Source organism: Carcharodon carcharias, chromosome 21 (genome assembly GCF_017639515.1).
Source record: "Carcharodon carcharias isolate sCarCar2 chromosome 21, sCarCar2.pri, whole genome shotgun sequence".
In the NCBI taxonomy this organism is placed as follows: domain Eukaryota; kingdom Metazoa; phylum Chordata; class Chondrichthyes; order Lamniformes; family Lamnidae; genus Carcharodon; species Carcharodon carcharias.
This window is the reverse complement of record NC_054487.1, coordinates 20,841,094-20,857,650: the sequence shown is the minus strand read 5'-3', so window position 1 is coordinate 20,857,650 and position 16,557 is coordinate 20,841,094. Positions and strand designations below refer to the sequence as shown.

General features: G+C 45.8%; 1 protein-coding gene across 2 annotated transcripts in view; it reads right to left on the bottom strand.

The window, feature by feature from the left end:
• Window positions 1–16,557, bottom strand: part of LOC121293228 (differentially expressed in FDCP 6 homolog) — a 164,806-nt gene that overhangs the window by 130,309 nt on the left and 17,940 nt on the right. Inside the window, exons 3-4 of one of the 2 annotated variants that reach the window (XM_041216078.1) lie at window positions 15,450–15,632; window positions 7,559–7,789 (exon numbers count right to left, since the gene is read on the bottom strand). In XM_041216078.1, coding sequence (XP_041072012.1) covers window positions 7,559–7,789; window positions 15,450–15,632 — 414 coding nt within the window. The remainder of the gene's footprint in view (window positions 1–7,558; window positions 7,790–15,449; window positions 15,633–16,557) is intronic. The other variant, XM_041216080.1, reaches the window with a different exon arrangement.

Sequence of the window (16,557 nt, the reverse complement as noted above, 5' to 3'; positions counted from 1 at the left end):
AATACACAGAATATGTCACAGTCCAGAATGCACATTACACAGAATCTGTCACAGTCCAGAATGCTCATTACATGGAATCTGTCACAGCAGAATGCTCATTACATGGAATCTGTCACAGCAGAATGCTCATTACCTGGAATCTGTCACAGCAGAATGCTCATTACCTGGAATCTGTCACAGTCCAAAATGGTCATTGCACAAAATCTGTTACAGTTAAGAATGTTCATTACACGGAATCTGTCACAGTCCAGAATGATCATTACACAGAGTGTATTACAGTCCAGAATGCTCATTACACGGAATCTTTCCCAGTCCAGAATGATCATTACACTGAATCTGTCACAGTCCAGAATGCTCATTGCACAGAGTGTGTTACAGTCTTGAATGCTCATTGCACAGGGTCTCTCACAGTCCCAAATGCTCATTACACAGAATCTGTCACAGCCAGAATGCTCATTACACAGAATCTCTTACGGTCCAGAATGCTCATTGAACAGACTATATTACAGTTCAGAATGCTTATTACACAGAATCTCTTACGGTCCAGAATGCTCATTGAACAGACTATATTACAGTTCAGAATGCTTATTACACAGAATCTGTCACAGGCCAGAATGATCATTACACAGAATCTGTCACAGTCCAGAATGCTCATTACATGGAATCTGTCACAGTCCAGAATGCTCATTACATGGAATCTGTCACAGTCCAAAATGGTCATTGCATAAAATTTGTTACAGTCCAGAATGCTCATTACACGGAATATGTCACAGTCCAGAATGCTCATTACACAGGATCTGTCACAGTCCAGAATGCTCATTACACAGAATCTGTCACAGTCCAGAATGCTCATTACATAGAATCTGTCACAGTCCAGAATGCTCATTACACGGAATCTGTCACAGTCCAGAATGCTCATTACATGGAATCTGTCACAGCAGAATGCTCATTACATGGAATCTGTCACAGCAGAATGCTCATTTCCTGGAATCTGTCACAGTCCAAAATGGTCATTGCACAAAATCTGTTACAGTTAAGAATGTTCATTACACGGAATCTGTCACAGTCCAGAATGATCATCACACAGAGTGTATTACAGTCCAGAATGCTCATTACACGGAATCTCTCACAGTCCAGAATGCTCATTACATGTAATCTGTCAAAATGCAGAATGCGCATTACACAGGATCTGTCACAGTCCAGAATGCTCATTACACAGAATCTGTCACAGTCCAGAATGCTCATTACACTGAATCTCTTACGGTCCAGAATGTCCATTGCACAGAGTGTGTTACAGTCTTGAATGCTCATTGCACAGGGTCTCTCACAGTCCCCAATGCTCATTACACAGAATCTGTCACAGACATGAATGCTCATTACATGGAATCTGTCACAGTCCAGATGCTCATTGCACAAAATCTATTACAGTCCAGAGTGCTCAGTGCACAAAATCTGTCACAGTCCAGAGTGCTCAGTGCACAAAATCTGTCACAGTCCAGAATGATCATTACACAGTGTAATACAGTCCAGAATGCTCATTATATGGAGTCTGTCACAGTCCAGAATGATCATTACACTGAATCTGTCACAGTCCAGAATGATCATTACACTGAATCTCTCACAGTCCAGAATGCTCATTGCACAGAGTGTGTTACAATCTTGAATGCTCATTGCACAGGGTCTCTCACAGTTCCAAATGCTCATTACACAGAATCTGTCCCAGCCAGAATGCTCATTACACAAAATCTGTTACAGTCCAGAATGCTCATTACACGGAATCTGTCACAGTCCAGAATGATCATTACACGGATTCTGTCACAGTCCAGAATGCTCATTACATGGAATCTGTCCGTCCAGAATGCTCATTACATGGAATCTGTCACAGTCCAGAATGCTCATTACACGGAATCTGTCACAGTCCAGAATGCTCATTACACGGATTCTGTCACAGTCCAGAATGCTCATTACATGGAATCTGTCAGGGCAGAATGCTCATTACACAGAGTGTATTAGAGTCCAGAATGCTCATTGCACAAAATCTGTTACAGTCCAGAATGCTCATTACACGGGATCTGTCACAGTCCAGAATGCTCATTACATGGAATCTGTCACAGTCCAGAATGCTCATTGCACAAAACCTGTTACAGTCGAGAGTGCTCAGTGCACAAAATCTGTCACAGTCCAAAATGATCATTACACAGAGTGTATTACAGTCCAGAATGCTCATTACACGGAATCTTTCCCAGTCCAGAATGATGAATACACTGAATCTGTCACAGTCCTGAATGATCATTACACTGCATCTCTCACAGTCCAGAATGCTCATTGCACAGAGTGTGTTACAGTCTTGAATGCTCATTGCACAGGGTCTCTCACAGTCCCAAATGCTCATTACACAGAATCTGTCACAGCCAGAATGCTCATTACACAAAATCTGTTACAGTCCAGAATGCTCATTACACAGAATCTCTTACGGTCCAGAATGCTCATTGCACAGACTATATTACAGTTCAGAATGCTCATTACACAGAATCTGTCACAGGCCAGAATGATCATTACACAGAATCTCTCACAGTCCAGAATGCTCATTACATGGAATCTGTCACAGTCCAGAATGCTCATTACATGGAATCTGTCACAGTCCAAAATGGTCATTGCATAAAATTTGTTACAGTCCAGAATGCTCATTACACGGAATATGTCACAGTCCAGAATGCTCATTGCACAGAATCTGTCACAGTCCAGAATGCTCATTACACAGGATCTGTCACAGTCCAGAATGCTCATTACACAGGATCTGTCAGTCCAGAATGCTCATTACACAAAATCTGTTACAGTCCAGAATGCTCATTACACAGAATCTCTTACGGTCCAGAATGCTCATTGCACAGACTGTATTACAGTTCAGAATGCTCATTACACAGAATCTGTCACAGGCCAGAATGATCATTACACAGAATCTGTCACAGTCCAGAATGCTCATTACATGGAATCTGTCACAGTCCAGAACGCTCATTACATGGAATCTGTCACAGTCCAAAATGCTCATTACACAGGATCTGTCACAGTCCAGAATGCTCATTACACAGAATCTGTCATTCCAGAATGCTCATTACATAGAATCTGTCACAGTCCAGAATGCTCATTACATAGAATCTGTCACAGTCCAGAATGCTCATTACATGGAATCTGTCACAGTCCAAAATGGTCATTGCACCAAATCTGTTACAGTTAAGAAGGTTCATTAAACGGAATCTGTCACAGTCCAGAATGATCATTACATGCAATCTGTCAAATTGCAGAATGCTCATTACACGGAATCTGTCACAGTCCAGAATGCTCATTACACAGAATCTGTCACAGTCCAGAAAGCTCATTACACTGAATCTCTTACGGTCCACAATGCTCATTGCACGGAGTCTCTCACAGTCCCAAATTCTCATTACACAGAATCTGTCACAGTCCAGAATGCTCATTACTTGGAATCTGTCACAGTCCAGAATGCTCATTACACAGGATCTGTCACAGTCCAGAATGCTCATTACACAGAATCTCTTACGGTCCAGAATGCTCATTGCACAGAGTGTGTTACAGTCTAGAATGCTCATTGCACAGAGTGTATTACAGTCCAGAATGCTCATTACACAGAATCTGTCACAGTCCAGAATGCTCATTACATGGAATCTGTCACAGTCCAAAATGGTCATTGCATAAAATCTGTTACAGTCCAGAATGCTCATTACACGGAATATGTCACAGTCCAGAATGATCATTACACAGAATCTGTCACAGTCCATAATGCTCATTACACAGGATCTGTCACAGTCCAGAACGCTCATTACACAGGATCTGTCACAGTCCAGAACGCTCATTACACAGGATCTGTCACAGTCCAGAACGCTCATTACACAGAATCTGTCAATCCAGAATGCTCATTACATGCAATCTGTCAAAATGCAGAATGCTCATTAGACAGAATCTGTCACAGTCCAGAAGGCTCATTGCACAAAATCTGTTATAGTCCAGAATGCTCATTACACGGGATCTGTCACAGTCCAGAATGCTCATTACACGGGATCTGTCACAGTCCAGAATGCTCATTACACAGAATCTGTCACAGTCCAGAAAGCTCATTACACTGAATCTCTTACGGTCCACAATGCTCATTGCACGGAGTCTCTCACAGTCCCAAATTCTCATTACACAGAATCTGTCACAGTCCAGAATGCTCATTACTTGGAATCTGTTAGTCCAGAATGCTCATTACACAGGATCTGTCACAGTCCAGAATGCTCATTACACAGAATCTCTTACGGTCCAGAATGCTCATTGCACAGAGTGTGTTACAGTCTAGAATGCTCATTGCACAGAGTGTATTACAGTCCAGAATGCTCATTACACAGAATCTGTCACAGGCCAGAATGCTCATTACATGGAATCTGTCACAGTCCAAAATGGTCATTGCATAAAATCTGTTACAGTCCAGAATGCTCATTACACGGAATATGTCACAGTCCAGAATGATCATTACACAGAATCTGTCACAGTCCATAATGCTCATTACACAGGATCTGTCACAGTCCAGAACGCTCATTACACAGGATCTGTCACAGTCCAGAACGCTCATTACACAGAATCTGTCAATCCAGAATGCTCATTACATGCAATCTGTCAAAATGCAGAATGCTCATTAGACAGAATCTGTCACAGTCCAGAAGGCTCATTGCACAAAATCTGTTACAGTCCAGAGTGCTCAGTGCACATAATCTGTCACAGTCCAGAATGCTCATTACACGGTATCTGTCACAGTCCAGAATGATCATTACACAGAATCTCTCACAGTCCAGAATGCTCATTACATGGAATCTGTTACAGTCCAGAATGCTCATTACACAGGATCTGTCACAGTCCAGAATGCTCATTACACGGAATCTCTTACGGTTCAGAATGCTCATTGCACAGAGTGTGTTACAGTCTTGAATGCTCATTGCACAGGGTCTCTCACAGTCCCAAATGCTCATTACACAGAATCTGTCACAGCCAGAATGCTCATTACACAAAATCTGTTACAGTCCAGAATGCTCATTACACGGAATCTGTCACAGTCCAGAATGCTCATTACACGGATTCTGTCACAGTATAGAATGCTCATTACATGGAATCTGTCAGTCCAGAATGCTCATTACATGGAATCTGTCACAGTCCAGAATGCTCATTACATGGAATCTGTCACAGTCCAGAATGCTCATTACATGGAATCTGTCACAGTTCAGAATGATCATTACACTGAATCTGTCACAGTCCAGAATGATCATTACACTGAATCTGTCACAGTCCAGAATGATCATTACACTGAATCTGTCACAGTCCAGAATGATCATTACACTGAATCTGTCACAGTCCAGAATGATCATTACACTGAATCTGTCACAGTCCAGAATGATCATTACACTGAATCTGTCACAGTCCAGAATGCCCATTACATGGAATCTGTTACAGTCCAGAATGCTCATTACACAGGATCTGTCACAGTCCAGAATGCACATAACATAGAATCTGTCACAGTCCAGAATGCTCATTACACGGAATCTCTTACAGTCCAGAATGCTCATTGCACAGCCTGTGTTACAGTCCTGAATGCTCATTGCACAGGGTCTCTCACAGTCGCAAATGCTCATTACATGGAATCTGTCCAAGTCCAGAATGCTCATTACACAGAATCTGTCACAGTCCAGAATGCTCATTACACAGAATCTGTCACAGTCCAGAATGCTCATTGCAATGTCTGTTACAGTCTTGAATGCTCATTACACAGAACCTGTCAAAGTCCAGAATGCTCATTACACGGAATCTGTCACAGTCCCAAATGCTCATTACACAGGATCTGTTAATGTCCAGAATGCTCATCATACGGAATCTGTCACAGTCCAGAACGCTCATTACACAGCACCTGTCACAGACCAGAATACTCATTGCACAGAGTCTGTCACAGGCCAGAATACTCATTGCACATAGTCTGTCACAATCCAGGATGGTTCCCAGCACCTGATTCCCTTTTAGACTTCAACCCCTGTAAGCATTATCGGACAAACTATATATGAATAGGTCACTGTCGCTCAGATGTTGTTGGATGTGAGCACCTTCTACCCTCACTTCAGATACTTTTGGGAAGGCTAAACCACCATATAGATTTATTTATAGATAAGATTATATGGAAGGGAGGAAAGTTTACCAAATGTTGCTCAGTACAGCAGCTCATGCAAAAGTCACAATAATCCATAACAGGGGGTGGTATTATTTCCCCAGTAAGGTCCCTTTTACACTCACTGACAGGCAGGACAGGATCAATAGACAGATTGGTGTGTGTTAAGTTGATAAAATAAAAAATAAAAAATCTGAGTTGTCTTCTTCAACCACTGCTGTCCATTTGGTGTAGATACACATGGTAAGTTATTCCAAAGGAAGTTCCAGGATTTTGACCCAACGACAGTGAAGGAACGGCGATATAGTTCGAAGTCAGGATGGTGAGTGACTTGGAGGAGAACTTGGAGTTGATGACATTCCTTTTCCCAGCTGACCTCGTGGTGGTGGAGGTCACGGGCTCAGCAGGTGCTACTGAAGAAGCCTTAAGTTGCTACAGTGCCTCTTATACAAAATCAAAATACTACAGATGTTGGGAATCTGAATTAAAAACAGTAAATGCTGGAAATGCTCAGCAGGTTAGGCAGCATCCGTGGGGAAAGAAAAAGAGTTAACGTTTTAACAGAACTGATTCACCCTGAGCAGGTGAAGAGAAGCTGGAGGAGGCAAGGAGCAGCTGGAGAGGAAGAGAAGGAGGAGGTGCATGAAGAAAATAGCAGGAGGAGTGGAGCAGGAGGAGAGGAAGGAGAGGAGGGGGAGAGGAAGAGGAGGAGGAGAGGAAGAGGAGGGGGACAGGAAGAGGAGGGGGAGACAAGAAGGAGAGGAAGGGGAGGAGGATTGGGAATAGGGAAAACTGCAGGAAGTACCAGAGAAAGTAGTCCAGGGAAAATAGAACAAGGAATTGAAGGACGAATTGCCAACAGAACACAAAGGAGGAAGAGAAACTGGTGAAGGAAGAAGAATAGAAGAGGAAGAAGACCAGGAATAAGAGGAATAAAACAGGAAGAGGAAGATGAACAATAACCCACCCCAACCTCATTGCTACTCACATTATTAAGGCTGCTCTTCCTCTCCCTACACAGGGGTCCTGAGGCCAAGTTAGCTGGCGCAGCTGAGATTAGTTAACTCAACATGGAGCAGGGGTCAAACCTGGAACCTACCTGGTCTCAAGACCATGCACAGACCGCTTTGGGTGTATTTAAAATGTCAAGATTATATGGATTCATGAGACCCCTCCAAACACAGGAGAGTTGTTGGATTTAGGTGCAGCCTCAGAGCATCCATTTGGTGTAGACCCTCGCTGATTCATTTCTGCGTGTTTTCCATGGGTGAAGAGAGCAGATATTGGTAAGATTTCCGCAGGGCTCCGAGCATTGTTCAAACAGGGTGAGGAAAGTTTTAGAAAATACTCACTGACCTTTTGCATCACATCCAACACCAGCTCCTCATAAACTGATTGGATCCCTAGGGTGAGACACTCCTTGCTGGCTGATCTGGTGAACCTCCCTGACTCCATCATCTCCAGGAATTGCCAGACTGTGACTGCCCTGGCCAGAGAGGGATCCTGGGTGAAGTAGTCAGTCAGTTCCTCCTCATGAAGCCATTCCTGTCCCATGGCCATGAATAATTTCTTCAGCAAATACCCTACCTGGGCAGAAAAGTTAAGTGGATATAGGAAAAGTGGTCAAACAGGATTCTTCCTCTTGTCCCCTCCTTTGCTAACACTTGCTAAGGTTCTATAGGCCTCTCTGACTCTCTGTTACCTCACAGCATTAACCATGTGGCCATCTGACAGCAGATAGTGTGTGAAACTGGCTATTCAATCACAGAGGGCAGTGCTCACTAAACTTCCGCACACAAGCAGAGAGTGGTCACTGGCTAGAGATTCAGAGTGCAGAAGAATGAAAGACTGAAAGAAAAAAGATTAATGATCCCAGTCTACTACATCGTTTCCCGCCGGCTCCCAGTGTAACCGATCTCAGTATACTAAACCCCTTTACCATTGGCTCCCAGTGTATCCGATCCCAGTATACTAAACCCCTTTACCACTGACTCCCAGTGTATCCGATCCCAGTATACTAAACCCCTTCCCCACTGGCTCCCAGTGTATCTGATCCCAGTACTAAATCCATTCCCCACTGGCTCCCAGTGTATCTGATCCCAGTATACTAAACCCCTATCTCACTGACTCCCAGTGTATCTGATCCCAGTATACTAAACCCCTATCTCACTGACTCCCAGTGTATCTGATCCCAGTGCTAAACCTCTTCCCCACTGGCTCCTCGTGTATCTGATCCCAGTATACTAAACCCGTTCCCCACTGACTCCCAGTGTATCTGATCCCAGTATAGCAGTCTCACAGACGGTTATAGCACAAGAGGTGGCCATTCGGCCCATCGTGTCTGTGCCAGTCAACAAAGATCTGACTACACTAATCTCATTTTCCAGTGCTTGACCCATAGCCCTGGAGGCTATGGCAATGCAAGTGAATATCCAAATACTTCTTAAATGTTACAGGAGATTCTGACTCAACCACCCTTTCAGGCAGTGAGTTCTAGACTCCCACTATCCTCTGGGTGAAAACATTTCTCCTCAATTCCCCTCTTAGCTTTCTACCTCTTACCTTAAATCTAAGCCCCCTAGTTATTAACCCTCTACTAAAGGAAAAAGCATCTTCCTATCCATTCTATCTATGCCCCTCATAATCTTATACACCTCTATCAGATCCCCTCTTAACCTTCACTGCTCCAAGGAAAACAACCCCAGCCTATCCAATCTTTCCTCATAGCTCAGATCCTCCAGCCCAGGCAGCATCCTGGTAAATCTCCTCTGCACCCTCTCCAGTGCAATCACATCCTTCCTATAATGTGGATTCCAGAACTGCACGCAGTACTTCAGTTGTGGCCTAACCAGCGTTTTATACAGCTCCAGCATAACCTCCCTGCTCTTGTATTCTACACCTCGGCTAATAAAGGCAAATATCCCATATGCCTTTCTAACCACAATATCTCCCATCCCTGCTACCTTCAGGGATCTGTGGATGTGCACATCAAGGTCCCTTTGATCTTCAGTACTTTCCAGGGTCCTACCATTCATAGTGTAATCCCTTGCTTTGTTAGCCCTCCCCAAGTGCATTACCTCACACTTTTCCAGGTTGAATTCCATTTGCCACTGCTCTGCCCACCTGACCAGTCCATTGATATCCTCCTGCAGTTTACAACTATCCTCCTCACTATTTGCTACCCTACCAATTATCATGTCATCCGTGAACCTCTTGATCATACCCCGACATTTAAGTCCAAATAATTTATGTACACCACAAACAGCAAGGGCCCCAGCACTGAGCCCTGTGGAACCCCATTGGAACCAGACTTCCAGTCACAGAAACATCCCCCTACCATCACCCTCTGCTTCCTGCCTCTCAGCCAATTTTGGATCCAACATGCCAATTTGCCTTAGATCCCACAGGCTCTTACTTTCTTGACCAGTCTGCCATAAGGGACCATATCAAAAGCCTTGCTGAAGTCCATGTAGACCACATCAAATGCATTATCCTCATCGACACTCCTGGTTACCTCCTCAAAAAATTCAATCAAATTTATCAAACACGACCTTCCCTTAACAAATCCATGCTGACTATCACTGATTAATTCGTGTCTCTCCAAGTGCAGATATATTCTGTTGCTCAGAATTCTTTCTAGTAATTTCCACACTACCGAGGTTAGACTGACTGGCCTGTAATTTCCTGGTTTATCCCTTACTGCCTTTTTTAATAATGGGACAACATTAGCGATCCTCCAGTCCTCTGGCACCTCACCTGTGGCCAGAGAGGATTTGAAAATTACTGCCAGGGCCCCTGATATCTCTTCCCTTGCCTCCCTCAACAGCCTGGGCTGCATCTCATCTGGGCCTGTGGATTTATCCACTTTTAAAGCCACTAAACCCACTAGTATCTCCTCTCTCTGTTAATTTCCTCTAATATTTCACAGTCCTCCACCCTGATGTCTATACCTGCATCATCCTTTTCCATTGTGAAGACTGATGCAAAGTATTCATTGAGGATTGTACCCATGTCTTCCAGGTCCACACACGGGTAACCTCTATGGTCCTTAATTGGCCCTACTATTTCCCTAGTTCTTCTTTGCTCTTTACCAAAACCCCTTTGAGTCTTCCTTTACTCTACCCACCAATGCTTTCTCATGCACTCTTTTAGCTTTCCTAAATTCCTTTTTAAGATCCCCCTATACTTTTTATATTCCTTTAGGGACTCTGCTGTATCGAGCCCTCAGTATCTGCCTTAAGCTTCTCTTTTTTTCTTAATCCTAACCTTTATGTCCCTTGACATCCAGGGTTCTTCGGATTTGGTTTATGTTTACGGAAACATATTTGCCCTGTACTCTTGCTATTTCCTCCGTGAATACCTCCCACTGCTCTGACACAGTTTTATCTGCAAGTAGCTGCTCCCAGTCCACTTGGGCCAAATCGTATCTCATCTTAGTAAAATTAGCCTTTCCCCAGTTTAGAACTTTTATTCCCGGCCCAGCCTTATCCTTTTCCATAACTATCCTAAATCTAGCTGAGTTATGGTCACTATCTCCAAAATGCTCCCATACTGAAACGCCTTCCACCTGCCCAGGCTCATTTCTGAATATTAGGTCTAGAACTGCCCCCTCCCTTGTTGGGATTTCTATGTACTGGCTAAAAAAAGTTCTCCTGGATGCAATTTAAGAATTTTATTCCCTCTCTACCTTGCACACTAAAACTATCCCAGTTAATATTTGGGTGGTTAAAATCCCCCACTATTACTGCATTGTTCTTACACTTCTCTGAAATTTGATTACATATTTGATCCTCAATCTCTCCCTGACTGTTTGGGGGCCTATAGTACACACCCAACAGCGTGTTTGCCCCTTTTCTGTTTTTTTACTTCTATCTATATGGCCTCATTTGATGATCCTTCCAAGATATCGTCCCTCCTCACTGCTATTTACAACCCCCGCCCCCCCTCCTCTTCTATCCCCCTCTCTACCTCATCTGAATACCCTATAACCAGGAATGCTGAGCTTCCAATCCTGCCCTTTTAGCCAAGTCTTGGTCATCGCTATGATATCATACTCCCACGTGCCTATCTGTGCCCTCAGCTCGTCCGTCTTATTCCTCAGGCTCCTTGCATTAACATATATTCCATTTCGCCTTGCTAACCTCACTTCTTTCTGTTTCCTCTGTCTTCCAGAGTCACTCACTAATGTTTTAACTTCTAACTCCATCTCAGCTTCTCCACCCTCTGAACTACTTTTCAGGATCCCATCCCTCTGCCAATTTAGTTTAAATCCACTCCAACAGCATTAGCAAACCTCCCCACGAGGATGTTGGTCCTGTTCCTGTTCAGATGTGACCTGTCTAACTTGTACAGGTCCCACCTCCACCAGAAACGGTCCCAATGCCCCAGGAATCTAAAGCCCTCCCTCCTGCACCATCTCTCCAGCCACGCATTCATCTGCTTTATCTTTCTGTTCCTATGCAGATTATTGTGTGGCACTGAGAGTAATCCGGAGATTACCTTTGAAGTCCTGCTTTTCAATTTCCTACCTAACTCCCTAAAGTCTGCTTGCAGGACATCATTTCTCTTTCTTCCTATGTCATTGGTCCCAACATGGACCACAACCTCTGGCTGTTCACCCTCCCCCTTCAGAATGCCCTGCAGCTGTTCCGTGACATCCTTGACCCTGACACCTGGAAGGCAACGTACCATCCTGGAGTCATGTCTACGGCCACAGAAGTGCCTGTCTACACCACTCTTTAATGAATCCCCTACCCCACTATTGCCTTTCCACACTTCTTTTGCAACCCCCCACCCAAGCAGCTGGACCACCTACAGTGCCAGGACTAAATGCCTTCCCCACTGACTCCCAGTGTATCTGATCCCAGTACTAAACCCTTCCCTGCTGTCTCCCAGTGTATCCGATCCCAGTACTAAACCCCTTCCCCGCTGACTTCCAGTGTAAATTCTGAGTGACTGTCTCATTTGGTTGTACCGAATATTGTATGGTTGTACAGAATTGTAAGTATTGTTCTGCTTGTTATGGATGATGTTGCCATGGATTCAGAATCAGTGATTGATTTTTCTACCCATCGTTTTGATACAAAAAGCTTGCCAGCTGGAAGTTCCAATCGGTTGTTCTCAGTTAATTCTTTTTTCTCATCAAGGTGCCTTGTATATAACTCGCTTGTGAACCACAGTGAGAATTCACAACATCAGAATTGGCTGTGTCTCCTTGGTTACTCATGAAAGGTCATCTCTCCTCTCCCTCTCAGATCAGATTGTACCGCTGGGGAGCATGACAGGAAGTGAGGGCATGACAAATATCTCGCAAAGCACCGAGACCTGTGAGTAACTGGGCCAGACTGTGAAGAGTGTGGTTAACCAGCGACCACAGCTCATGAGAAGGAGAGAGGAAAGATCATCAAACATCACCCTAACTGATAGCTCCACATTACTTACTTAAAAATAGAGACAGAACTCGAGATCAGCAGGAGCTGATAATCACCAAGATCTAAATACACTTCCCTAAGTGGGACGTACCTTGCAGTGGTGTCGTTCTGGTCCGAGACTAGAAGCCCGGAAATGGTGAATTCAAAATCTCATCACTTCAAGTTAAATAATTCATTGAACAATCTGGCATCAGGAAAGACTGAGCATGCAGCCCACTTTAAAAACTCTGGGGAGAGTGGGATTATGTGCTGAAGTCTCCACTTTGGGGCTTGAACCCACAACCTACCAACTCAGAGGCGAGAGTGTTACCGACTGAGGAAAGGTGCCACCGCCATATAGTTTGGTCTACATGTGACTCCTGTCTCACGCGGTCTTACTGTGTCATGAGTCATAAATGCCACCCCCCCGAAGGTCCAGCGAGGTCCTCACTGCAGAAGGTAACTGCAGGTAATTGGAGCTGGAGAGAGAGAGTGGGACTGGGGAGAATTAACCATCGGAGCCGGAGAGAGAGAGAGTGGGACTGGGGAGAATTAACCATCGGAGCCGGAGAGAGAGAGAGTGGGACTGGGGAGAATTAACCATCGGAGCCGGAGAGAGAGAGAGTGGGACTGGGGAGAATTAACCATCAGAGCCGGAGAGAGAGAGAGTGGGACTGGGGAGAATTAACCATCGGAGCCGGAGAGAGAGAGAGTGGGACTGGGGAGAATTAACCATCGGAGCCGGAGAGAGAGAGAGTGGGACTGGGGAGAATTAACCATCGGAGCCAGAGAGAGAGAGAGTGGGACTGGGGAGAATTAACTATCGGAGCTGGAGAGAGAGAGAGCAGGACTGGGGAGAATTAACCATCGGAGCCGGAGAGAGAGAGAGTGGGACTGGGGAGAATTAACCATCGGAGCCAGAGAGAGAGAGAGTGGGACTGGGGAGAATTAACCATCGGAGCCAGAGAGAGAGAGAGTGGGACTGGGGAGAATTAACCATCGGAGCCAGAGAGAGAGAGAGTGGGACTGGGGAGAATTAACTATCGGAGCTGGAGAGAGAGAGAGCAGGACTGGGGAGAATTAACCATCGGAGCCGGAGAGAGAGAGAGTGGGACTGGGGAGAATTAACCATCGGAGCCGGAGAGAGAGAGAGCAGGACTGGGGAGAATTAACCATCGGAGCTGGAGAGAGAGAGAGCGGGACTGGGGAGAATTAACCATCGGAGCTGGAGAGAGAGAGAGCAGGACTGGGGAGAATTAACCATCGGAGCTGGAGAGAGAGAGAGCGGGACTGGGGAGAATTAACCATCGGAGCTGGAGAGAGAGAGAGCGGGACTGGGGAGAATTAACCATCGGAGCTGGAGAGAGAGAGAGCGGGACTGGGGAGAATTAACCATCGGAGCTGGAGAGAGAGAGAGCAGGACTGGGGAGAATTAACCATCGGAGCTGGAGAGAGAGAGAGCGGGACTGGGGAGAATTAACCATCGGAGCTGGAGAGAGAGAGAGCGGGACTGGGGAGAATTAACCATCGGAGCTGGAGAGAGAGAGAGTGGGACTGGGGAGAATTAACCATCAGAGCCGGAGAGAGAGAGAGTGGGACTGGGGAGAATTAACCATCGGAGCTGGAGAGAGAGAGTGGGACTGGGGAGAATTAACCATCGGAGCTGGAGAGAGAGAGAGTGGGACTGGGGAGAATTAACCATCGGAGCCGGAGAGAGAGAGAGTGGGACTGGGGAGAATTAACCATCGGAGCTGGAGAGAGAGAGTGGGACTGGGGAGAATTAACCATCGGAGCTGGAGAGAGAGAGTGGGACTGGACACGAGAATCTGGTCAATTTTGCTCAGGGTGTGTCCAGTGAGAAACGGAACCATGAGGGAGAGAACAAAAATGAATATTGATGTTAAAATAAAACTATTATGTAAAATAAAACTGTCCAAGCCTGCCCTTCTCTCAAACAAATGCCTGTTTCTGGTGTTTCCACCTGATCTCACCATCATGTCAGCACAGTGGACTCATTTGGGGTCAGAGTGGGGGGAGAACTGGCCCAACTGCTGCTTGTGACAGAACGTCTGCAGCCTTGGCTGGGAGCCTGGCTCTCTCCAGATTAAATCTGTATGGACAACATTTAGTCTCCAACATTGTCCACAAGATCGTGTCAGATCCATAAATCAATCTGAATGTCTGACATCAGAACCCAGCAGAATGCTGTAACCACCCAACTGCTTCTAAAGCCCATTGCCCACTTTCTTATTTAGCGGACTACAGTACCTTGCCACATGTAAACACTGCCTTTCCCTCTCTGTCCACAAAAAAGGGTTCGAATCCCCCCCATGCCACAGCCCCTCCCTATCAGTGTGACCTCTTCCAGTTCCCCAAACCGCCGAGATCTCGGAGATCCTGCATTTCCGGCCTCCTGAACATCCCCGATTTTAATCATGCCGCCAGCGGTGATCACACCTTCAGCTTAAGCCCTGTCTTCCATACACCTCTCCTCCACCTGAAATGCCCTCCACCTCTCTGCCTTGCCCTGCTCCTTCACAACCTTCCTGCACATCTAACCCAGCTTTTGGTCATCTGTCTTCATCTCTCCTTCCCTGACTCGGCAAAACATCTTGACCGATTACATTCCTGTGGAGTGACGGTTCACTGTGTTAAAGTTGCTATGTAAGTGCAAGTTGTTGTCTCATGACTTGCCTACTTGGTGAGCGTGTTAGACCCCGCCTATAAACTCCATCAACAAACCTCACAACTACTTACAAAGTCCCCCCAGCCCCTCACCACATCAAAGCCTAACTCCCTCCCCTCCAGCTCTCCCTTTGTGAGAAGCTGACTCTCACCTCCTCTTGGACTACAACCAGGGGGTACTTGTCCTCTGATAAGAAGTTGAAGAGACACCACAGCTTGAAGGCGTCTCTCTCTGAGATCAGGCCTTGGTCTCTCAATGGTTTGTAGTTCTTCTTGGCTGTTAGAGTCCAGCAAAGTTCGTTGAATCTTTCTTTGGCAAAATTCCCATCTTGCACCTGGAGTGAGAAGGGACAGCACATTGGGAAGGTCAGATGGTCAACAGCTTTCATACAAACAATACCAAGAATTACAGAACAAGGAACATTTGGGCCCAAGATGGCAATGTTTCTCTCTTATTGGATTGATTATGGGTGATCTCCTATCGATCACCCATAAGTCAAAATCATGCTCGCCACCCAAACTCATGGGCCCTCCTCTCGCCTCAGTTACAGCTGCCTAATCCTTTCTCTTGTTTCTTCCATTTCCTGTTATCCCACCTGACCCTTCTTCTCACCAACAACAATGGCCTCCTTGTTCCCAACTCCAACCCCAAGCATGTCCTACCTCCACCATTGTCTTCCCTTTCCCTTAGCCTGCCACAGGAGTCCCAACACCCAGCACAGACACTGCTCCTCTCCCTGACTGGCTTTCCACAGGAACCTTTCACCCTCCATCACACTGGCACCTTTCCCCTTCCACATGCAACACCCTTCCACCTAGCATAGTCTGGGGCCCCACATACTCCTACCAGCTGAGGCAGCAATTCTTGTGTACCTCCTCTGACCTCATAAAGCCATTGATCTCTGTTCTGCATCAGAAAGCCCAGACTGCTTTTACCCATCCCCCACTTCCATCACTTCATCACTAGCGGCCATGTTGTCCAGGCCCAGGACACAGGATACATACAAGCAGGCACAAAATACAGGAACAGGACACAGGCAGAGGTGATACAGGCAGCAAGGGCGGACAGAGCACGGGCGGAGAGGGGGACGCAGAGGGGGATGCAGGTGGGGAGTGAGGGAGATTGAATATAGGCAGAGGGAGACAGGGTACAGGCTGGGTGGTGTGGGGGTGGGCCCTGCAGGTTCCCGGGAGAGGGAGGCAGAATACAGATTTAGATGGAATAAATAAAGAGGAAGTGTTTTCATGCCCTATGCAGCC